Source organism: Podarcis raffonei, chromosome 3 (genome assembly GCF_027172205.1).
Source record: "Podarcis raffonei isolate rPodRaf1 chromosome 3, rPodRaf1.pri, whole genome shotgun sequence".
In the NCBI taxonomy this organism is placed as follows: Eukaryota; Metazoa; Chordata; class Lepidosauria; order Squamata; family Lacertidae; genus Podarcis; species Podarcis raffonei.
The window spans coordinates 22,652,528-22,678,641 of record NC_070604.1 but is presented as its reverse complement, the minus strand read 5'-3'; the positions used below and the strand labels follow the sequence as shown (position 1 = coordinate 22,678,641).

The window sequence follows — 26,114 nt, the reverse complement described above, 5'->3', positions numbered from 1 at the left end:
ACATTGTTTCAAACAAAACTTAAACTACTGTAGGAATTATTCAGCCAAGGTTAAGCACTTTTACATTTCAAAGATTTCATTTTTTTTTTTAGTGGAGTGTGCGCTTACTGCTTAACTCTCTCACATTAATGCCAACCAGAGGAATGCAGTCAAAGATTTTCAGATCGATCTGTGACTTCTCATCTTTGCCCAGCCTCTCTCCCACTTTTTTTTTAACCCTCCCACTTGACTGACCAAAGACACAACATGCCCCTCCAGAATTCCACATACAGAAGGCAATCAGACTGGTAGATGGATCTTGCTTCAACCCTGGCCGAAGGAGAGCATCTTTCACTGCACCTGAAGGCAGGCCACTTTTTCCTCTTGAGTGCTCCCCATCTCCCAGGATCTGCTGCCTGGGACATCTGCTGCATAATACCTAATTGTACAGGCAGTCTTGGAGCCACCTAGACCTCTGTTCTCCTATTCTTCTGGGTCAATACCTGCTCCAACCAGGGCTTTTCTACTCCTACTTTCCTAGGCCCTTCTGCCAACCTTCCCGTTCCTGCTGCAGTCAATAAGAACTAGAACAAGCATAGGCAAACTCAGCCCTCCAGAAGTTTTGGGACTACAACTCCCACCAGCCCTAGTTAACAGGACCAGTGGTCAGGGATGGTGGGAGTTGTAGTCCCAAAACATCTGGAGGGCTGAGTTTGCCTATGCCTGAACTAGAAACTCTAAGAAGCAGAGCAGCTTAGCTAACATCAACCGGAGTCAAAGTCAGTCAATCAACTGCAGCCACAGCCCCTGTTCAGTCGTGGACACACAGTCAACAGAGGTAATCGCTGCCAGAGAGTTTATCATGGTCACCATCACTACACTACTGACTAAAAATGTTTAACTTTGCCTTAATTGTGCTCTTACAGATTTTGCTCTAAACACAATGCGCAAGAAAATAATTAATAACAAAGACAGAGGTAGCCAGTGTGGTAAACCCTTTCCCCGCCAATGTTGTCAGGCTAAAACTCTAATCATTCCTGACCATATTAAACTATGGTGGTAAGGGATGAAAGGAGGGCATTATTTTGCCCCCCCCATCACAATTTAATTATATCACAGTCAGTAATCTAGACAACTTCCCTTGTGCCCATGTGGGATATTCATCTTGCATGAAATGCCCCAAATCATGAGCTAAATGAGAAAAGACAAAATGACTGTTTTTTTATTCGTCCTGTCTGCAAATATGCAACTGACTTATAAGCTATTTGCATATACTTAATGAAGGGAATAGTGACTTGAGTGAAAAATGCTGTGTACTTAAAATCTGTAGAAATTCTATGGTGCTCCCCTTCATCACATTTTAAGTGACAATAACCAACTGACAGAAATATTACGTAGCGACATGTACATGCATATGACTGACAAACAGTGTATGTCTTTGTTATACTTCTGTGAATATTTCATACATTTAATGGTTCTTTTTAAATAAATAAAAAAGAGTGCTATGTCTACTAAGGTCCACCGTGCTCCACTGACTGAACCAAGTTTGGCAAAGGGCTACCTCATACCTCTGAAATTTCTGTGGAGGGAAAACTGGATACTATACTATGCCTGCACAAAATCATGGGTGATAAATCACATTAGTAACCTCTGACTGCTAGCATGTTGTGAACATTTGATATAGTGGACGTTCAAGAAGTATATCACAAGTGATGGTATACACATGGAGTTTCGACCATATTCCTTAAGCCCATGTGGGAAATTCATCAAGAGGCCCAGAATCCTGAGCTGAATAAGTACTCCAAACATTCTACATGTGTTCTTAGGAAATGCAGTTAGGAAATGACACTATTTAGTTAGTATCCCACAAATGATTCAGTACTGAACAGTCTTGTAGTATAGACCACATTAATTCAATCTACCTAGGTAGAATAACTCTCTTATTTTGGCCTGATATTTATGGTTCAGCTTTTCTCTGTTCAGTACAGAGAGGACATCTGGAGAGGGAGTCAGCTGAATAACTTTTGTAAAGTGTGGAGACTGCAAAAGCTAACTACTAAGTTTGTAATTAACTCCTTGCACAAGCTGATTCCGGATTACAATAAAAAAAAAGGTGCATGCAAACACACACTTTGTTTTAAGCGGTTTCAGGAGTGGGTGACACCTAGCTTTGGTTTACATTGAGTTTTGTTCAGAAAAGAATTGAGATCTGTACCTAGTTCTTCCTCTGGCGTTCCTGGAAAACTGATCCCCGTCTTGAGGAGGTCACCACCGTCTTCCTCTAGAAAGACAGAAACAAAGTAAACCACATAGATGTTATCAGGAGCACAGATGTTTACTATTCATTTAACTTTCACAAAACTCAATGTCCCTTAAAGGAGCACAGTGCAGTACAATATATATATTGTATTGAACGCACACACACATTTTTATTAATTTTTTAACATATCATTTCCAATAGTCATTTAACATAACTTCTTATCTTATGCAATGTTTTAGACTTCCGTCAACAACCTCTGAAGATTTTCTTTATCACTTATTCTGCATTTCTTAATTTCTCTATTACTTTTAATTATCATTAACTAACATTTCTCTTCATAATATTCTTTGCAATATTTCATATAATCATCCTTACAGAACTTCTTGCAGTCCTACTAGCATAATCTCCTTATTACAATTGCTTTTCAAATAGTTCAAATATTTACTCCAGTCTTCTAAGAATCTCTGGCCCCGCAGGTTTCGAATCCTTCCTGTTAATTTATCTAATTCTGCATAGTCCATTAATTTCATTTGCTATTCTTCTTTTGCCAGTAATTCTTCTTGCTTCCATTTTTGTGCCAATAGTATACAATTCCCCCCTCCCCATGTTGACATACAATTGTTTATTAGTAGGTTTTTTTTTAATGTTGAACTGAGGAACACCCATCGTAATACTATGTTCAGAATTCCAAAAAACTCTGGAAGTAGGAGGAGAAATGCAAACATAAAAAGGGGGAGCGTATAAGCAGTGGCTTTCATAGGCTGCTGCTACCTCAATGCCCTCAATTAGTCCAAGGCATAACCCTTCCCAGGAAGTGTCCTGCAGACCACTTCTCAATTCGTAAAGCATGTTTACGACTCTTTATGATCTGAAAATGTCCACATTGCTCTGTATCGCCTACTCCTACCTCGAACAGCCAGCATGACCACTGATCAAATAAATATTGGACTACAAGGAGAGCTTTATTTCTCTGTATGGAGGTGTAAATAAGCACACAGAAGCAGCTTCCATACAGCTGACTTTTCGCAATGAGATTCAACTGCATCCTGACAAATTCCAGGCACACAATTAAACTGGATATGGTGTTCTTACACAACAAACACACACATATACATACGGTATTTTTTTAAAAAAATTGCGGTAAGGAAATTGATGGGTAAAACGCACTGGAAAAGTATGAGATTAATAATTGTTTGAGTCAGCACCACAGAACCTCCCTGTAAACAAACCAGGATGAGTGCTTAATATGCAGGTCATCTAGGAGAGGCCTAAGATTCCATTAAGGACGCGGGTGGCGCTATAGGTTAAACCACAGAGCCTAGGACTTGCTGATCAGAAGGTCGGAGGTTCAAATCCCCGTGACGGGGTGAGCTCCCATTGCTCGGTCCCTCTCCTGCCAACCTAGCAGTTCGAAAGCTCATCAAAGTGCAAGTAGATAAATAGGTACCGCTCCAGCGGGAAGGTAAATGGCGTTTCCGTGCGTTGCTCTGGTTTGCCAGAAGCGGCTTCGTCATGCTGGCCACATGACCTGGAAGCTGTACGCCGGCTCCCTCAGCCAATAAAGCGAGATGAGCACTGCAACCCCTGAGTCAGTCACGACTGGACCTAATGGTCAGGGGTCACTTTACCTAAGATTCCATTGTGTGAAACCTTTTAAATGCTGCCTTAGCTCCTAGGAAAAATCCCTCTATTCCACAAGGAAGCATAAATACTCTGTTACCAGTCTGCCGCTGTCAGAATACCATGTCTGGACCAGAGTGCCATGGCCCACTATATGCCAAATGCATATCCCTTAAATGCAATTCTCAGCATTTTCAGGTAGGGCTAGAAGAGAACCTTATCTAAACCTATGGAAAGCTGCTACAAGTCAGCATAGATAATCCTGAATTGTATTAGAGTGGTCTCCCCCCACCCCCAATTTTTGTTTTATTTATTTATTTTTAATGGTTGTATTGCCATTTTAACTTCTCACGAAATTTAGTCCCGAGAGCCTGTCTAAAGGGAAGATACAAACCCCTTAGCTAAATATAAATAACCTCCACAAAGGTCTGTGCAAGGTGCCCATATTTTATATCAATAAACAATATGCCCCAGCATGTCTGTAAATGGTAACTTCTGCTTTCTAGCTGAAGTTAACCAGTTTTAAATGACACGGTTGCAAATGCTAATTCATACAGTTTTGCTTCTGGCTGTGACATACCCTGAAGGTCAGCTAATATGATTTAAAATTATAACAATGGGAAAGATTGCACAGACCTTTGCGGAAGGGTGGGGAGGCAGGGACTAGCCAAATTCACAAATCTTTTGGAGAAAAGGAACATTTACCTTTTCTATTTGAAACTGTTAAATACGCCGTGCATATAATATGCAATCTCCTGCAAATCTCGTCAATCAACTTGCAGATTAGGTATAATGAATCTTTTAAAATGTGACAGGCCCATGTATTCAAATTAAATTCTATTTGGAGAGGTAATGGACAACTCTAATTAAATACAAACATAAATCAGGCAGCGTTACCATGGAGATGGCTCATGTGATCTGTCTACAAGTTAAAACTCAGAAGTGGAGCCTCAAATCTGGCTTCACAATAAAAAAGGCGAACAATAGGAGGAACTTTTGCTGGAGCCAACTAGAAAATGTATCAAGGAATTTAACAAAAAATGTAGCTTTATTTAAAAAAACAAAACGAAAAACAGAGGTAAGAAGAGCCAAAAATGTCCATTACCATGGAAAGGAGTTAAGCCTCCTTCTATAAATGAAAATAGCGGCCAACCAAACAGGGGTATTCTGTGGGCAAATGTAACCAAGATTTTAAAGTTCCACATGAATTTCCAAACAAATAGGAACATGTGGTGAAATGGCTCTTTAGTGGTGCATTTCAAAGCACAAAGGTGCTGCAATCTGAAGGATTCTTGAGCAAGGAATTTCCATGCTCACAGAACCGTCACCATTCTCTCTCATGCTGGAGAAAGTTCTTCATGAACATCACTATTGGCCATGCCACTGAGTTATTCCAACCACAGAAATTAATAGGAGATCCTGTGGGTTCTGTGCGTGGAACATCATCATCACTACTACTACTAGTAGTATCAATATTAATTGCCCACCCTTTACTCTAAGGTCCAAGGGCAAGTTACAACAATGAAAGCATAGTGTTACAAACAGTTTAAAACAATGTACAAAGAAATAAGGTGAAATAGAACAGAACATACAGAATCCCATGAAAGCCCACTGCCAGTCTGGCCAAGTGTTGAATAGATTCCTTTTGCGCTTAAGTAAAGGTGAAGGGACCCCTGACCATTAGGTCCAGTCGTGACCGACTCTGGGGTTGCGGCGCTCATCTCGCTTTATTGGCCAAGGCTGCTGGCGTACTGCTGGTCGTGTGGCCAGCATGACTAAGCCGCTTCTGGCGAACCAGAGCAGAGCATGGAAATGCTGTTTACCTTCCCGCCCCAGAGTGGTACCTATTTATCTATTTGCACTTTGACCTGCTTTCAAACTGCTAGGTTGGCAGGAGCAGGGACCGAGCAATGGGAGCTCACCCCGTCGCAGGGATTTGAACCACCAACCTTCTGATCGGCAAGTCCTAGGTTCTGTGGTTTAACCCACAGCACCACCCGCGTCCCTTCCTTTTGCCCTTACACAGCATGAATTATGTCTTCTTCTGGCAGGCCCCACATTTAATTTTCTGAGCTGTTTGCTGCCTTTCATTTCTCACAGCCGCCCTATGGACTCAAGAATGGCTATGCATCCAACACCACCTCAATCTAGAGGGCTTTTCTGGTGCTTTTTTTTTTTAAATGTGGTTCTATCAGCTTATAAGCTGTGACTTGCAAAAGCACAGCTGGAGAAACCTTTGGACCGCCAGATGTTGCTGGACTCCAACTCACATCAGCCCCTGCTGGCGTGGGCAATGAAGCACAGTAACATCTGGAACATCTGAACCCTGCATAAAGGGTTAGAGTAGATAGGCAGATGTATGAAGATCTGGCTTCACATAATAAGCATTGACCATACTGGAAATAAATTCTTTCCAACTAATGAATTCCAATTGATTTTAGCTTTTTTTTCTTTTTTAAGATGCAAAATCCCATGACAAAATGAGATCATTTAAAAGCATTTTTATTTTATCGTTAAAAACATTGCTTAGCTTTCTTGTGCAGATACCAAATCACGTTCTCTTCTCACTTAATGATCACTCAATTAGTACAAGTCAAATTCCAAAAACGTGCCTCAGGCTCTCATTCATGCCACCAGGAGCTGTTGCCAGGTTAAAGAGAGAAAGAGAGATAGAGACCAGGCTGAAATGAAATCTATGGATGTTTGTTCACTTTGGTTAAATGTGAAGATTTAGATAAAATGATTTTGTGATACTGAACTTTTCAATACTGTGCTTTTTATAGAACTTTGCCCTCCAGGACTTCATGCTTTGATTCACATCTGCTCATTACACCAATTATTTTCATTTCTTATCCACAGTAAACCAATGGGATTCTGGAGATTTTTCTCTCTCCAAGAAAAACATATATTGTATGATGAATTATTAAACCCCTGCAAAAGTTAATACAAATTTTTGTCACCACTGCAAGAGACCGACAAAACAGATAAGCCAGTCCTAAATTAAACAATTTGGTTTTTTCCCTTTGAGTCTTCTGAGAAAAGTAAAATGACTTGAAAGAAAAACAAGTGTGATTTATCTGTTCTTTATGGCACCATCTCTTCTGAAATCTGAACAATGCTGAGCTTAAAACTGCCAGGATTTTCTTGGTGTTGGCAGCTAGAAATCCTTATTCCACTTGTGAGGTCTAGGTGAAGATGCTCAACTGAGAGGATGCAGTAGTGCAACTCTCAAGGCAAAACACACTCCTCTTAATGCACTGTGTGTACAAGCAAAGGAGTTTTGTAACATTAGCTAAAACATTGTATCTAGATTGAAATAGCCCCTCTTTCAGCAAGGCCAGGAAGGAGAGGTACTCAAGAAAACTCAGCAACATGGTGCATTTATAAACATTGCAGTAGTTTGTGCCTGCTGTTCTTGGAAAGGTAACAGCTCAGCCTTAACTTCCTATGAACTTGCCTTCTGATGTAGTTGTTTCACATTATGACAAATCAACATTACATGATATTGCATCCTATTGGTGCTGCCGTGGAATTTCAGACAAAAGCCGGTCCAGAATGTTCAAAGAAAGGGCACTTTTCAGGGTGATTCAACTGAAAATTAAGATCCCTGTCACCAGGAAAGTTGCAATCTGAAGAATTCTAGGGGTGTATGTGGGGGGGAACCAGTGCGCTGCTCTGGTTCGCCAGAAGCGGCTTAGTCATGCTGGCCACATGACCCGGAAGCTGTACACTGGCTCCCTCGGTCAATAAAGCGAGATGAGCGCCGCAAACCCAGAGTCGGTCATGACTGCACCTAATGGTCAGGGGTCCCTTTACCTTTATGTGGGGGGAAAAGTCTCTTCATTATCTTCATCAGGCTTGAAGGAACAGGCATAATGCAGGAGCGGAGGAAGGGAGTGCAGTGGGGGCGGTCTGTCCCAAGTGTCACCACTGAGGGGGGTGACAAAATGCCAGGCAGCACTCACCGTGGGGCCTGCAGCACGCCCAAGCCACATGTCTCTCCTGGGAGTGATGTGGTGGCTTGGGCACCTGCAGGTTCTGCACTGCCCCAAACAGTCTGCCCGCTGCCTCCCCCTCAGCTGTAGGGCGGCTGAGTGGGAGGAGTCAGGCAGATACCTTGGAGGCCCCGCCTCCTGCCCCGGCTTGCCCCACCCCGTGGGTGGCTGGCCCTGCCCCCATGGGCAGCTGGTCCCGCCCTGGGCGCATGGCACGCACGCCGCCGCAGGTGCCCAATTGGTTTGCTCCATTGCTGGCATAATGTAGCACTTGGCCAACATTAAGGAGAATTAGGACACTATTCTAGGGAAAAAGAAAGCCTCGTCATATTACCCTTCCTGCCTGAAACACCCATTTTATTTTATTTTTTTTGTGAGCTCTTACTGGCTCTGAGCCCCACAGTGCCATGCACAAAGAATATGTGTGAATGCCAGTAACATGCCGAAACTAGCATGGCTCAGATGTCTGCTCTATGCAACTGACAAACTGCAGTTTGGGGGCACGTGAAAAGTCAACATGCTAAATCCAGCCTTCACACAACTTGGTCTGTGTATGACAGTGTGGCTAGAAGTTAATGCGGGCAGTCTGTAAAGTGCATGCGAAAATATTTGTGTAAGCAAGTCCTTGTGAGTGTGCCATCCAGATATGAAAACAGCTTCTAAACCTATGGGGCATGTAAGTAGAAGATTGACTCCAACCCAGTGATTAGAAATAGAGAACGCCATGGCACATACTAGATTACTCATATTGCAGTCATACACTCAGAGCTTCAAACCTAGCTTATTGAGCCGCATGACACGCGATCTATAGCATCCCTGAAAGCAGCTGTTTAACATTCTGGAGAATGTTTTCTGAAATGATTGAGAATTTGCTTTTACGGCAGAGTTTAAAGCATGCCAGCGCTACACTGAAGCCAATTTAATCCTTTGGGGCAATATCAGTCATACTTAAGTCCACTGATTTCAATGGATCTACTCTGCATTTGGCTAATGTTGAACAATTAGTCATTGTTTGCTATGCTAAAGGGTCTAAGTTTTGAATGAATGTGTTGCTATGTGAACTCTATATCAGACCCTCCAAGTGTCCCAATTTTCCATTTAGAGAAGCCATCCCAGTTTGCGTGGCAAGTCCCCTCCCCCATGTGAAATTAAGACACTGGATACATTATTTAAGGTTAATGGGCATAAAAAGGCCACAACTTTTATTGATTACAGAATTGAAAGGTATTGGCCTTAGGCATTGGCTCCTATCGACTACCCAGCATGGAGACCGGGAAGGGTTATCCACAAGCTGTGGGAGTCCTGTTGAAGTACGCCAACTAGGATCCCATGGGTGTCACCGCTCGGGGACGTGCCGGAGGCCCTTACCTCCCTAGGTTTCGGACAAGGCAACGCCCCCCGGAGTCCTCTACCGGACTACCCTTTTCATTGGGGGAAGGTGATGGCGCTTCCTTCCCCCCATTCATTTGCATAACAATCAACCCCTGCCAATGCCTAACCGCCAATACCGCGAAAGTTGTAACGTTTACTACAAGGTAGGCGAAAAAACCAAAAGGCTAGAAGTGCGCCAAATTGGAAAAATTCCTACCAGGCCCCTTGCGGCGACCAACCGGAGTCCATAGCAAGGTCATAGCTAGCTAAGCCTAAAGGGTGGGTGGGATGGGAAAACCGCTCAGCTGGAAAGGGGAAAGAGGGCGGTCCCCGGGTGTGCCTGGCCTTAAATAGGCTAGGCCCCGCCTCCCCAGCCCGCCGATTGGCAGGCAGGGTCGAAGGCACGCCCGGGGATTCCCTATTCTCGCGGGGGGCAAAAGGCCAGCCCCCGCGTGTGTGGGAGGGGGTAGCCCGCAACCCCCTCTCCTCCCCAAGCTTGGAAATAGCTTTCTGATTTGATCCTGGAATGTCACACTTATCCTTAGGATGTCCCTATTTTCACTGGAGAAATGTTGGAAGGTATGGAGTTATCCGACCCCCAAGCTGTCTGAAGGCAATCCTGTATAGGGAAGTTTTTTAATGTTTAATGTTTTATTATGTTGGAAGCTGCCCAGAGTGGCTGGGGCAACTCAGTAAGATGCGTGGTGCATAAATAGTAAAATTATCATTACGGAATGGGACGTCCCTATTTTCATCGGAGAAATGTTGGAGGGTATGCTATATAAGATTACCTGTTGCATCAGGATACTCTATTCCTTGCATTACCCGCTTCTCCTGAATCCAAGCACTACACCGTTTTCAGACTTTTGAAATAGCTCTGCTTGGTTTCTCCCAGAACTGAATGAAAAGCCCTTATTCCCACTGCTGGCATTGATAAAAGCCAGCATGTTGCCATCTGGATGCTATGTGCACCTGAGACAAGCACTTTAGCTGATAAAAAAAAATGTAAACACAGAGACAAATGCAAAAAGACAAAGAAAAGAATAAAAAAAAGGCAGTGGAGATCTGAGGTTCGTATTCAGGAGGGACTCTTATTTAAATTTGCTTAGCAGAAGCAAACATTGGTTTTATTATCCCGGTGGCATGTGGTCTTCTTGCTATGTACAGGTAGAAAGGCTGTCTACCTTTCATAGCACCAGATTTATTTTGAACTGAAAAATTAATATTATATTTCACTTTAAATCTTTTTACACTATTCAAACAGAAACCATGCTGCTGGGTTTCTTAACCACAGTTGGTTTTCCTCTTTACTATTGTGTTGTCCTGTGCACATCTGCAGGGAATTCAGCTTGTTTCGGTTTACATTTCTTTTTGAAAATGCTCAACTTCATTCTGAAAATGATTTCATAGCTTGGCATGTAAAAGATTTCAGTAGATGTGAACTTTTTTTAACCTGGCAGAGCCCTTGAGATTGGAAAATAATGGATCTAGGGTTGGTTAGAGTACTAAAAAATCACACAATCAAAATAGTGGTCACTAGCTGCTGTCTAATTTTATTCTACTTTGCGTGTGTTGCTAGTATGCAACCCTAGAACTTCCCCTTAAACTCAACTGAATACACTTTTGACTGGGCAAGGCATATATGCTGTGTCTCTGACAAAGTCCACCAGCAATTTATTCAGAAATCCGGATGCATATATGGCGGTTTTATTGCTGAGGAAATCCTATTTGCAGTCGAGAGTGGGAGTTGAGTGGAGCCTTGGATGCACAGCTGTGCTCCTAGCGGAACTGAAAGTCAGACATTACAGCTAATCACTGCCATTGTCCTGATAGAGCAGAAATGACTCATTAATTGAACATCTCTCTTATCTTGCCATGGGCAGGGAAAACAGATCATGTACTAAAAACACTTGATGCCTGAATTCAAGAGTAACTAGAAACCCAAAACTGGGAATGCATGTATGTATGTGCTGGCAACTACTACATACACTCATTTACTGGAACAATGTTGCATTTAGTACACTCCAGTTGTACAATTGAAGAATTGATGCTTTTGAATTATGGTGCTGGAGGAGACTCTTGAGAGTCCCATGGACTGCAAGAAGATCAAACCTATCCATTCTGAAGGAAATCAGCCCTGAGTGCTCACTGGAAGGACAGATCCTGAAGCTGAGGCTCCAATACTTTGGCCACCTCATGAGAAGAGAAGACTCCCTGGAAAAGACCCTGATGTTGGGAAAGATTGAGGGCACAAGGAGAAGGGGACGACAGAGGACGAGATGGTTGGATGGTGTTCGCGAGGCTACAAACATGTGTCTGACCAAACTGCGGGGGGCAGTGGAGGACAGAAGTGCCTGGCGTGCTCTGGTCCATGGAGTCATGAAGAGTCGGACACGACTAAACGACTGAACAACAACAACAGTTGTACTTTAGTTGTTTTCACTACACTCCTGTTACATTTAAATATATACCAATGGCACAATAATAATTTGATTCTCATGGAGTCTAATAATAATAATAATAATAATAATAATAATAATAATAATAATAATAATAATAGTAATTTAATCATTTACACCCCGCCCATCTGGCTGGGTTTCCCCAGCCACTCTGGGCAGCTTACAGCACATAACAAATGGTAAAACATTAGACATTAAAAATTTCCCGATTCAGGAAATAAAAATTTCCTGATACCAGATCTAAGGCATGTCTGCAACTATGAGTTAGGTGAAACATATACAGGGACAGCCCCATGGAAGCCATGCCTTTCAGGAAGTCCCGAGCGGCCTCTTGTAAGGTTGTGTCGGCATGGATGTTAAAATCCCCTAGGGCAACCAAACTAGGTGTCTCCAGGAGAACATCCACCATGACCTGGAGCAGCTCTGACAGGGAATCCTTGGTGCAGCAGGGAGGTCGGTACACCAAAAGGAATCCTGTACTACCCCTATTTCCCAGCTTCCAGAACATGGAAACTGGGTCTTCCCAATAGGACGCCTAGTGCAAGCTAATGACTTCCTAAAAATTACTGCAAACCTCCTTCCCCGTCCATATGAACTGGGTTGCTGTGTGTATGAGAAATCCGGTGAAAGAAAAACATGCAAAGAGTCAGAGGTCCTTCACTAACCACTTCACACAATCCTTCCTGCAGCATGCAAAAGAGCAAGCGCACTGTAATATTGTCTAAGATCCTAGCTATGAAGAAAGAACAACTTGTCCTAGCTTTTGCATATACCGATGTATTGTTTAGGGAAGATGCGGCGCAACAATCCTCCCTTCCCTGACACCGAGAAATCATTACTTTAAGCATTTCTCATTCTCATACAGCAGGAACATATTTCTTGCCTAGTGGGAAATGTTGTGTCATAGGCTAACAATGGCACAGTCTGGAGCTGCAATGAGCACCTTTTAGGAACACCAGTCGCCCGCAACACTTGCATTTAACCCAGCTCACTGGTAGCAGGCTTGGCAGCACTTCCAGCAACAGTGGTTTTCCTAAATATTTGTCAAACTTACAAAGTGGAATTCCTCTTGTTGCATAGTTTTTCTTATGCACTACAATAGTTTATAGATAGTTGTGGTTTAACAGAAATCCAGTTTTGTGAACTTGTATATTTACCAAGAAGTGCTAGGGAATTGCTCAGAGAAGATTTGGTGGGGGGGGGGGCTGCTGTTACTGATATTATTTTTTGTATCTTTATTTTAGATCTTAATATGATTTATGTGGATTTCCCCCCAATTTGTGTACTTTTTGATGTTTTATTTATTTATGGTTACTTTTTTATGTTTGTTATTAAGGAAATCAGCCCTGAGTGCTCACTGGAAGGACAGATCATGAAGCTGAGGCTCCAGTACTTTGGCCATCTTATGAGAAGAGAAGACTCCCTGGAAAAGACCCTGAGGCTGGGAAAGATGGAGGGCACAAGAAGAAGGGGACAACAGAGGACAAGATGGTTGGACAGTGTTCTCGAAGCTACCAGCATGAGTTTGACCAAACTGCGGGAGGCAGTGGAAGACAGGAGTGCCTGGCGTGCTCTGGTCCATGGGGTCACGAAGAGTCAGACACGACTAAACAACAACAACAAGTTTTTTACATGTTGTAAGTGGCCTTCAGCATGGTTTTAACTATGGAAAGGCAGCATACAAATAAAATTATGTATGTATGTATGTATGTATGTATGTATGTATGTATGTCAATAGAGTTATTTCAGGCACCTAAATAGATGTGTGCTATTTACCTGTATATTTTTTCACAATCTGTGACAAAACATATTAAATGAATCAATACCACTGGAATGTGAAACACCTGCACCTATACTATATAGTTCTTAAGCTATCAGAAGCTGTAGTTCTGATATATAGTTAATGGAATTCTGAGAATTTTGGATAATTTTATGATGAGATCTCATTGTAGAGAACCAAGTGACCTCTATTTGAATATCATTTCAGTTTTAAAGATGTTTTTTTAAATGCATTTGATGATATTTCAATACCTAAAAATCAACACTGACAGTCATAATCATGAAATCCTGATCTTCATATATATAAGAATATAAAATGAGTTGGTTTGTTTCCATGGGCTATCAAATGACAGTGGAGGGGGGAAAATATACCTTGTACATTTCGCAGAGTCATCTGTTAATATTTCTCAAGGTTCCTAACTGCATAAATGCATGCATTTTAATGTAACTTGGAGACACAGGAACGTGATTAGCACATCAACGGCTTCGCTAACAATATATTTGCCTTCAGCGATTTATGTTGTAGTGAATTAGAACCATTCAACTTGGCACAACATACTCAGATATTATTCACAGGCTGGAAAAGCAACAAGAAGATAAATATTCTGCCACTAATGAAGCTGCTTCTTCCCACCATGTTTACAAGCTCTCAGCTGTGGTACAGCTGATACTAAACTGTTGCTAAGAAAAAAACCAAGCAATGTAAATAAGTAGTGAGGGGGGAGGGGAGAAATGAATCTGCAGAGGAATGTGTTAAAAGGGAAGGGTCTTTAATAGGGATTTCATTTTAATATCTTATGGGGATAGTGGGGTCCCAGAAAAACATCATCACCCAAGTGATTGTTTTCTTCGGCCAAACAATCTTTTCTGACTTGTTCCCTTTTAAAGCTTGCTTTGTATTGCAGTCTTACTTTATATTTTGAAACGCACAAAACTATAATTAAGGAAAGACTGCAGACTTCCTCCTCCTCATCTTGTACCGATGTAGGAACCCTCTGTCATTTCAACTTGTGTGCAACACACAAACACACTTGTAGTTAAAATATTTTTAAACATATGAAAAAGTCTATCCAATTAAGTAGAACTGGGTGATTGTTGTGTTTGTGTGGCGGAGGCTGGCAGGAAGAGGGAATTGATTGTACAACCAATTCTATTATGGGCACCTAAGGACTCAGCTACATTGGCAAAGAAAAAACGCTTTATATGTCAAAACAAAAAATTTTTTTCTTTCCAGTAGCACCTTAAAGACCAACTAAGTTAGTTCTTGGTATGAGCTTTCGTGTGCATGCACACTTCTTCAGATACACTAGTGTATCTGAAGAAGTGTGCATGCACACGAAAGCTCATACCAAGAACTAACTTAGTTGGTCTTTAAGGTGCTACTGGAAAGAAAAAAAAATTTTGTTTTGACTATGGCAGACCAACACGGCTACCTTTCTGTTACTGGAACGCTTTATATGTGTTGTTTATGCATTCTAACACTGTGACACCAGATGGTGCTGTGGAGTTTCTGTTTCTGCTTACCCGATTTCTCATACAAAGTTTGCAACACGTTTAACTGAAATGCTTCTTTGATGTGTCTAGATCCAGCCTAAATGCTGTAACATATTTCTAGCATATTGTGTACATCAGATCGACAGTGCCCTGCAAAAACATTCAGTCAGCGCAAAAACCAATTCAGGTCTTCCAGCATATTCAGTTTATTTCTTCATTCCTCAGCTTGTGTGGCTATACATACATTTTGAATGATAGATTTTGATCTGGTAGATAGATAACATTGCTAGGCTCTGAAACTGAAACCATGGAAAAAAGAGATTCCTATCACACATTGTTCTCAAATTATGGGAGCCTTTTGCTTAGTCTTCAGCAAAATGTGTGGATAATTAGTCACAGGGCCTAAAAAAGAGCTGCTTGGATTAGATGATCTATGAATTTATGTCCTTCAAAATCTGTCATTCTGTAACTGGCTTATCCAGAATCATGCAAGCTGCATTATATACCTGAGGAACATACCAAACTTCACAGCTGGCTTAACAGCACAAGCAAAGTACATAGATAGAGGTGATCCTGTTTGCAATGCGCAGTTAGACTTTCAAAAAGCTTTTGACGAAGTACCTTCCAAAGATTCCTGAATAAGCTTAGCAGTCATGAAGGAGAGGTCCTCTCTTGGGTTAGTAAGTAGTTGAGAAAGAGGAAGCAGAGAGTAGAAATAAATGGACAGTTCTCCCAATGGAGGGATATAGAAAGGATTGGTACTAAGACCTGTGCTTCTTAACTTGTTCATAACTGATATAGAGTTAAGTATCCAAGTTTGCAGATGAAACCAAGTTGTTCAGGGCAGTCAAAACAAAAAGGGATTGCAGAAAGCTCCGAAAGGATCTCTCCAAACTGAGTGAAAAGGATGTAAAATGGCAAATGTGATTCAATGTACACAAATGTAAATGGATGTACATCAAGGCGCACATATATGAACTGTATGTATGAACTGGCAGTGACTGGTTAGGAAGAAGACTTTGTGATCATAGCGGATAACATGGTGATTTTTTTCATAGAGGAACAGTTAGGCCCAGAGGTGCCAGCTTGAGAAGGCAATTGTGAGGGGATGCATGTGTGACGTCCTGACGTCACACGTGTGAGCATCACGCCTCCCTCCCTAAGCCAGGCAGAATCTTCCATGGTTGGGGAAGGAGGCACCAAGGGAATATTTAGGGGAATAGCCTAGTCCCCCCAGTCCATTGACTGCATGCCATTGGTGGATAACTTAATGAATATGCTGCCACTGTGTTTTTTATAAGGTGAATTTCATGTTAAGGATAATTAGGAAAATGGTTGAAGATAAAACTGGCAATATAATGTCATTATACAAATCTATGGAGTGACCCCACGTGGAGTACTGTGTTCACTTCTGGTTGGCTCACCTCAACAAGAATATTATAGAGCTGGAAAAGGTTCAGGAAAGGGGAAAAAACAACGATCGATTGGCTAGAGAGGCTCCTCTATGCAGAAAGGTTACAATGCTTGGGATGTTTGAAAAGAGGTGAGTAAGAGCAAACATGACAGAGGTGTATGAAATTGTAGAGAAAGTGGGCAAAGAAAGGTTTTTCTCACTGTCTCGTAATACTAGAACACAGTGACATTCAATGAAGATGAACGCTGGGAGATTCAGGAGAGAAAAGAAAGCACATATTTACACAGTGCATAGGCCAACAATGGAACTTGCTCCCAGAGGAGGCAGTGATGGCCACAAACTTGGATGAATTTAAATGGAAATCAGACAATTTATTGGAAATAAAAAAGTTTCCTACACACACACACGTTTCCTATCATCTATCTATCTATCTATCTATCTATCTATCATCTATCTATCTATCTATTCCTTTTTCTGGGATATATACAGAACTTCCCCTTCATGGATAATAATAATAATAATAATATATATATATATATATATATATATATATATATATATATATATATCCTGCCCTCCCCAGCCGAAGCCGGGCTCAGGGCGGCTAACAACAATAAAATAATACAACATTCTAAAATCATTTCATTATAAAATTAATTCAAATCAAATTGATGGCAACCATTGGGCTAGAGTTCTGTGAAGATTGCCAAAGGAGGGAGTCAGGCTGTGCCCTGGCCAAAGGCTTGGTGGAACAGCTCTGTCTTGCAGGCCCTGCGGAAAGATGTCAAGTCCCGCAGGGCCCTAGTCTCTCGTGGCAGAGCATTCCACCAGATCGGAGCCACAGCCAAAAAAGCCCTGGCTCTGGTTGAGGCCAGCCTCTCTGTGGCCTGGGACCTCCAAGATGTTTTTGTTTCAAGATCGTAAGTTCCTCTGTGGGACATACCAGGAGAGGCGGTCCCGTAGGTACGAGGGTCCTAGGCCGTATAGGACTTTAAAGGTTAAAACCTTTAAAGGATCACTGCCTTGTCATGGTGAAGGGGCTTGAATACCTCAGAAAAGCTATGAGCTATGCCGTGCAGTGCCACCCAAGACGGACAGGTTATAGCCGAGAGTTTAGACTAAATGTGGTCCACCTGGAGAAGGAACTGGCAAACCACTCCAGTATTTTGCCAAGAAAACTCCATGGACATAAAAAAAGGAGAAGCTTTGAGAAGAAAGTGAGAGTTTCCAAGGCATGCTCTGGTTCATGGGGTCATGGAGAGTCGAACACGACTAAGACGACTAAACAACATACAGAACTTAAGAGATACAGAACCGATCAGTGACTGCGTGCCAGTGAAAGTGGAACAGGGTGGAATTAGTTGCTCAGTCCTTCCCTAAGAACAGAGAATATTTTTTAACTGATGCTGTGTCTATACACTCTATACCTTCAAAGCACATTCAAAGCACTTCCCCCCTCTTCAAAGCATTCTGGGAACTGTGGTTTGTTAAGGCTTGCTGGGAACTCTGTGAGGAGCTAGGCTACAATGCCCTGAATTCTTTGAGGGGAGCTCTGAATGTGCTTTAAAGGTTATTGTGTGCAGGCAACCTGAGGGAAATAATGCAGGGTAAATACCGTATTAAAAATTAGCTTTAAAATTTGCCCTTGTCTTATACATGGGTAGTGCAGAGGGGGGTTGGGCAATTGGTTGCAGCCATGAGCAGGAGATTTTCTGTGGCGACAGGGCGGGTGATTGGCGGCTGTGTGAAGGGCTGTTTGCGATTGGTTGCCTCTGTGGCAATCGCACGGTTGATTGGCGGCTGTGGGTCTTCGGCGATGCGTGCTATCACCAGCGGTGGGTGAGTGATTTTTGGCCATTCCGGCCCCCATAAAAGCTCAACAACTCTGTGCCATCTCTCTCTCCCCCCCATTTTCTTAAATCGGAGTCCCCAAAAATTGGGGGAGTCTTATACATGGGGGCGTCCTATAGACGGAAAACTACAGTACACAAAAGGAAAGCACCCTAAAGTCAACAGAGAATGCAAAACAAAATTACCGAAAAGACTACAAGCCTGTCCTCTGTTTGAAATCCCATGTACACATATTATCACACACATATATACACATATCTCCAACGTAAGAGTGTCCCCGATCACTCAATGTTTGCCAATATTAACTATAAGATCTTTACGAGCTCTGCTGGAAAAACCACTGCAAAAAGCTTTCCTGCAAATTTGTGTATTACAGAAGTAGCCACTCAGCCCTCCTTTTCTCTGCCACCCACGCAAACCACACTCAAATGCCGCCCCCTACCCCCGCTTCCTTTAAAAAAATACTTTCCACATTAACTGTCTGTCTATCTGCTCCTGGGTGGGTGGGCTGAATCATCCCTGCATGGATGCCAACCTCAGAAAAACCCCATCTACCAGAAGGTGTTCCTGAAGAGAGGAAAGGTCAGGACCAGTCCAAGTAGCAGACCGGAAATATCTTCTAAATTCCATCGTACCTTTCACCACCCTCACTTTCTCAAACCCTGCTTAGAGCTTGTTTCCTCCCCCTTGTGAGGAGCCTTTCAGGCACCTTGGAAATAGAACAAGAATCAAGTGATGGAATGGTTGCCATGGAGAAACTGCGAAGTTTTCTTTATTTTGAGTTGAATGGCAGAGAACTGCAAAAACACAGCAGCTGTACAACTTGGTAGGAAATAAGCAACTGCCAATCAGGGACTACAATAATTGGTAACTTAAAGAGAAGGAGAGAAAGAGAGAGAGAGAGAGAGATAGAGAGAGAGAGAGAGAGAGAGAGAGAGAGAGAGAGAGAGAGAGACTAAGGATAAGAAACCACATCTTTTTCCTTCTTCCGCCCAGCTCTGTTCCTTCTAATTCTTTGTGAATAAGATACTGACTTGGGAGGGTTATGACTAAAATGTCCAACGCAGTGTAATAAAAGCTCCTCCTACATTAAATTTACCCAATATTTTTAACGCAATATAAGGCTACCCCTAAATTTGCTCCATGTCTGATATTTTAAAGGCACAGGCTTCGTTTATTGCAATTTGGGATTTCAAGATCATGCAGCATTTCTCCAGATTTCTACAGGCTCTCTCTCTCTTACACACACACACACACACACACACACACATATGGGTTGCATGTAGATATTCCATGAGCAGAGTTTCATTCACAGGACGTTGTGCTGGAAGGTGAGGTGGGGAAGTAGCTAATCTGCAGTGTTCCAGCACATGAAATGTTCAGATTTACCAGGCAGTCTCATGATTTTAAACAAGCACAGATGGAAATGCCAGCAAATTGCAATAGTTACCAGTAAACTTCATAGGGAACTAAGCGCCTTCAGAAAATTGAAATCAGTGTGGCCTTATCAGAATGCATTCATCGTGGATACAGATGTGAAAAGCATATACTTCCAAATCACATTTCAAAATCCAAAAGTTTCTGCTGCCATCCACCGCCTTAAAAAGTTGCAAAATCTGAACTCACGTGCTAACAAAGAGTAGTATGACCCACATTAAGGATGTGTCAAAGAGGAAGCATGAAGTGTTCACTCTACTTAACACCCAAACAAGTTAGATATTAACAGATTGGTCAGGGTTAAGGAATAGAAATAAAAGTCATGTATGTAGCGCAATAACAGGAATCAGTTCACTGCTAATCACTTGCCAAATTACAGTAATTTTAAGACTACATGGCAGAGGTAAGATTCAAGGAGGATACGTATAAAGCATCTAATGTTAATTGTTAAATAGTGAAATCTGCAATTGCATCATAAAAATTGCTACTTTCTATTCCTTTAATTACAGACCAGCACCATGATCACAGAGCCTATCTATCAAAGTATTCCAAGCTGCACACTTTTTGAAGGGATCTGTGTGGTCTTTTTCATTCCATGTGCTAGTTGCAGGTTTTTGCATGGCGTTGCTGTTCCCCTGCATAGCATTAGGGAGACAAGAAGAGGATGACTTGCTGGGGAATACACTGATGCTTCCTCCCAGGTTTATGGCATGTTCTTTGGTCCGGCTAAAATCTGCTGCCGCTGACTGGCAGAGTCTGAATGGGAGATGGAAGGAAGCAGCCCAGCTTCATTTGCTCATACTATCAAGGACAGCTTAGAGCAGGGCTGGGAAACCTGTTACAGCCTAAGGGCCACATTCCCACATGAATAACATTCTGGGGAACCACATGCCAGTGATGATGGGCAGAGCAACGGATGGGACTCTTGCCTTTGCACAGGAGGCTAAATTCCAACCATTCAAAGGCTAAGAGGTTCTACATACTCCCCATTTCTCCATTCCGGTAAGCAAGAGACATTGTCACAGCTCAAGGGCATATCCCAGCCAGGAGAAAGAACTTGAGGAGCATGTGCAGCAGGGTTGGTGATGGGTGTAGCCTAGACAAGGGTGTGGCCTAGGCAGAGTCCCGAGGGCTGAGCAGAGAAGCCTCCAAGCATTAGGTTCCCTGCCCCTGGCTTGGAGGAACCTTCTACCTCCTTTTCCATCACTTCACTGTCATGCATTTTAAGACAGCACATGTGTGCAAATCTGGCCCAAACTGTAAGAATAAACAGGCTCCAGGAACATCTGAGGGACAAAATTAAGACAACAAGATTTGTTACAGAGTCACCTGTTTGCGTGTTCAGACCCAGAAACCTCCCCCCTAAATAAATTCACACTTGACTCAAAATTTTGGTTTTGGTTTTTGGCAGAATTTAGACCACAACTTTATTGATTACAGAAAGTAACTGGTTGCATAGGCTCTGGTTCGACCCAGGGTTCCAGCATAGGTCAGCCAAGGGTGGACACCTAGATAAACGGAAAGCCGGGAGCAGGCTAACTCCACCACCCAAATGTCCCCCTGGACTCAGGCACAGGCACAACCCCCTCTCAGGGGTTGACCAAACCATCAAGTCCCTGGATTCCTTTAATGGAATACCCTTCACATAGGGATGGCGAGACCGTTCTCCCATCCCTATCACCTGAACCACAGCCTATCCGCAACCCTACAAGTTGTGACGCTTTGCTACACGGCAGGCGAAACCCATATGGCAACAGCAAATCAGCCAAGTGGGGAAAATTCCTGCCATGCCCCTGTCTCAATGATAGACGACACATGAAAGCATAGCAAGGTCAAGCGCAAAGCCCTAAAAGTAGGGAGACGTGGGCGGGTGTTCTGAATGCACGAAAGAGGAAGCTCTGGGTCACGTGCATGGGCATAAATAGGTTCTTTGAACCGTTTGGACTGCGTCCCATTGGCCAGATTGCACCCAGCTTCAAGGGACCTACCGATCGAGTATTGTGGCTGACCAATCGTACCCACCCACAACACAGGGTGTCGGTTTTCCAGGTCTCACCGCAATGTGTGCCCTCTTTAAGGGAGGACCCGATTTCTGTAAAACCCACACAAGCTACAATTATAAAAACAAGGGTGTGCAAGCAGTGGAAATAGCATGCCAGTTCAATTCCATTGCGCTGCCATTCTGTTTTATTACCTGGCGGGTTTGTGCCAACGTAGCTGGCAGTGGAGTGGCAGGAACGAAGCAACACGGCCATTTCCGCTCCTCCTCCAATCATCATTGTGGAAGACCAGCTCCACCTTGCCCCACCCCAAGCTCCATAAAATGTTGCTGGGTAACTCCCTGAGCTGTATAAAACATACATGGGAAACTCCTGCCACATTGAGTTATGTTACTGAAAACAAGGCACTGCTGTTCCACTAGGACAAGGGACTTGCATAGGCAGAACAGACATTTCTCCTCTCCTCTTCTCTCCCCTGCAGTCAGCCACCCCCCACCCCGGGGGTTGGCAACCCTCTGGAGAAGATTTTGGAAGGAGAGGAAATGGAAGTGCCAGTAGAACTCTGCTGGTGCTGCTTTGTTTATAATTCATAAAAACCTAATTTTTAAAGCCAAAATAGAGGCCTTTCAACATTAACAAGTTTAATAGAGCACTCAGCACGGATCACACAATAACCTTATATCAGTGCTCTCTGTCTGCCACAGTGGCAGAAACATTAGCCAAATAACCCCTATACCACAACAATGAAGCAACTAAGTATAGTCCCATCTTTTGCTAAAACCCAGCTCTGACAGCTTCCCTGCCCTTCTCAGGCATGAACAGCAGGACCAATGCCACTTCCTGATGGAGGTCCTGTGTGTTTTTTTGCAGCTGCTTTTGGGTGTGCTTCAGGCTCTTCTTTTAGAAACCTGGTGCACATTGGCTCCTAGCTGAAAATCAATTTGGATCAAAGCCTCCACAGGTCCATGAGAAAAACTCAGTCATATTTTGAATGTACCTCTTATTGGATAGAGTACATCATGCAGCAGTACAGCCTGTGTAAAAGACACTTATCAGATCACAGGCTCACATCTAGGGATGCTTGTGGAATTTAATTTCTTTGAATTCTGAGGCACAGTGATCTGGTCCACGCTTCCTGGACTGAGGTGAGGACCAGGATGTAATTATCCAACGGATTCCACACTTCTCTGAATTTTACAATACAGGTCCCAACACAAAAAAGTAACAAAATGTATTAAAGGGAGATTATACATGTAGAAATGTACACATTGAAATAAAATAGATATTGAAATATGCATTGTGAGAAAATCTATAATTAACTGGAATTTTTGCAGACTATATGTATATACTGTATATGGTGTGTGTCTCACACCCCCACCCCCACACACCACAGATTAATGGGGAAATGGGATGGAACAGATTTACAAATGACTCAAAATGCTACTGACTGTAAATAGACTGGCCCATCCATTCCAACTTATATGCAGCAAAACAGCAAAATAATACCCCACATGGCATAGACCAAATCAAGTTTATAGCCAGGCACCAAATCTCTGACCAAATTAATAGATCACTCAGTATTATTTGCAGATTATTCAAACAGTCATTGTCTTAGTCCACTTAGTCCTCTTTTCAGTTACACGCCACAAAATTTATATTTGGGTAGCATCAGGGTCTAGGAGTGCCTAATTTTTGGTTGGGCAGTTGCAATTGCATTTGGACAGGAAGAGCCTTGCTAGCCACAATAATCTACACTACAGAAACATTTCTAGGTGTGGGTACAAATTTAGGAATAATTACTAATATTTAAATAAAAATACACCAAGTATCTCCAGAGTGGGGGAAGCTGACTAGGCAGCCTGGATACCTGCACAGTCTCCTGTCCAGGTGTTCATTGTGGATGAATAACCACAAGGCCCCTCCCGTTCCCCCTTTTTCTTTTTCTTGACCAGGCAGCCCTTCAATTAGAGGGCACCTTCAAACAGAGGACTGCCCTCCCACAGCCCTTCAAAACAGAGGGCTGCCACTTGTATAGTAGGATACATGCCCCCCCAACTGCCTCATTTATCTGTGTAACAAGGTCTCTGAGGCAGAGATGGTCAGTTTCACAGTTCACAGCACAATGGTTCTTAAGGGTCCCAGAAGGCAAGGAAATGGTACCTTAACTACTATCATTGCTGCAGTTCCGTCTCTTCTACCAAAGCGAAGGGCTATAGAGTGAACAAAAGCTTTTCGCCACAAACTGACAGGTGAAAAGCAGAGCGGAGCGTTTCTGATGACACAGGATTCAGTCACAGGAAAGTGGCTTCAGAGAAGTCCCACTGAACAAAGAGATCAAATGTTTTTTTAAAATGTGCTGTGCTCAGCTGATCTGCCAGGCAGAGAGGAAGCAAATATAGTGGAAACATCCACAATTGGAATGAAGGCTGCAGCTCTAAGCTCACCTTCAGCCAGGTGAGCCTTAATGGAGCAAAAGGGGCCCCTGGTGCGCTTGCAGCCTCTCTGTGCATGGCAGTCAGGGTGAAAGGCCCACATGACAGCAGTGGAGGCAACTTGGGACACAACATATTGTGGGCGAGCTCAGCCTCTCTCTGCCCATGGGATGCACCAACTGGGGACTCTCTGCTGGCTTCCATTGACGGGGTCCCACTGGCAGACATTCCACTTGCCTAAATGGTAACAGAAGCGGAACTCTGCACTGACAGAATGATGTTGGTGTAATTCTGCAGGCAGACATCAGTGGAGATCAGCAGTGGGGCAGCTCTACCTCATCCACCACCTGCCCACCCAGCGAAAAAGGTCCCCCCCCCTATATTGTGTCCTGTGCTTTTTAGAGCCAGTGTGGTGTAGTGGTTAAGTGTGGTAGTCTTGTAATCTGGGGAACCAGGTTCCCATCTCCGCTCCCCCACATGCAGCTGCTAGGTGACCTTGGGCTAGTCACACTTCTTTGAAGTCTCTCAGCCTCACTCACCTCACAGAGTGTTTGTTGTGGGGGATGAAGGGAAAGGAGAATGTTAGCCGCTTTGAGACTACTTAAAGGGAGTGAAAGGCGGGATATCAAATCCAAATTCTTCTTCTTCTTCTTTCTTGGGCTCCATGATCACTGCAGATGGTGACAGCAGTCATGAAATTAAAAGATGCCTGCTTCTTGGGAGAAAAGCAATGACAAACCTAGACAGCATCTTAAAAAGCAGAGACATCACCTTGCCAACAAAGGTCTGTATATGGTTTTCCCAGTAGTGATGAATGGCAGTGAGAGCTGGACCATAAAGAAGGCCGATCACCGAAGAATTGATGCTTTTGAATTATGGTGCTGGAAGAGACTCTTGAGAGTCCCATGGGCTGCAAGAAGATCAAACCTATCCATTCTGAAGGAAATCAGCCCTGAGTGCTCACTGGAAGGACAGATCCTGAAGTTGAGGCTCTAATACTTCAGCCATCTCATGAGAAGAGAAGACTCCCTGGAAAAGACCCTGATACTGGGAAAGATGGAGGGCACAAGGAGAAGGGGACGACAGAGGACGAGATGGTTGGATAGTGTTCTCGAAGCTACCAGCATGAGTTTGACCAAACTGCGGGAGGCAGTGGAAGACAGGAGTGCCTGGCGTGCTCTGGTCCATGAGGTCACGAAGAGTCAGACATGACCAAACGACTAAACAACAACAACAAAGTATAATATTGAACTAGATAGCACAGACCATTTGTTTTACGGGCACTCCTTTTCATATTTTAGGTTGTCATAATGTAAAACATTGTTACTGCTTTGTTTGTTATTATGCTTCAGGATTTAACCTCCTTCCACCGGGCCTGTAAGACAAAGCTATTCCGCCTGGCTTTCAATTTGAACTTAGCCTGATCTTTTATTTCCCTTCTCTTCCCTCCCTCTCCCCTTTTATGAAGATTACCCACTCTGAGACCCCACAGCTAATTCTCCCCTGGCCTCCTCGCTGGCCCAAGTAGGACTAATTCAGCCAGCTAGCCCTGGTGATGATCTAATGCTTATTAGATGGATTTCCCCTAAATTGATTTCTGAACTTTGAATTTTATTGTTATTCATTGTTTTTATACTGCATTTTATGCTACTTTTACAATTAAGTGTTTTAAATTTGTTGTTAGCTGCCCTGAGCCCGGTTTTTTAACTGGGAAGGGCAGGGTATAAATAAAAAAATTAGTATAAATAAAATTTATTATTATGTATTTTTGTCTTTTTTATATATACAGTGAAGTGATCGTCAGGTGTAAGGCAGTATGTATGTATAAAATAAATTAAATAAATAATACAAAAGAATTTATCAATGCAGAATAGCAGTGGAGAGGGGGAAATTGTGGCACTGTAGTATATATAAAACGTACCAGTTATTTCTTAAAAAAAACATATTAAAGGGTCAAAATAAAACGCTCCCAAGTACACCTGCTGCATATCCAGTTATGAAATCACTGGCAAAAGAGCAGGGA

At 42.9% G+C, this 26,114-nt stretch overlaps 1 protein-coding gene across 7 annotated transcripts in view; it reads right to left on the bottom strand.

Annotated features, from left to right (window-relative positions):
- The window catches only part of DLGAP2 (DLG associated protein 2), a 403,016-nt gene that overhangs the window by 104,873 nt on the left and 272,029 nt on the right, over positions 1-26,114 (bottom strand). For all 7 annotated transcript variants that reach the window (XM_053380806.1, XM_053380804.1, XM_053380807.1 and 4 more), the window contains one exon: positions 2,195-2,260. In XM_053380806.1, the coding sequence (XP_053236781.1) occupies positions 2,195-2,260 (66 nt within the window). The remainder of the gene's footprint in view (positions 1-2,194; positions 2,261-26,114) is intronic.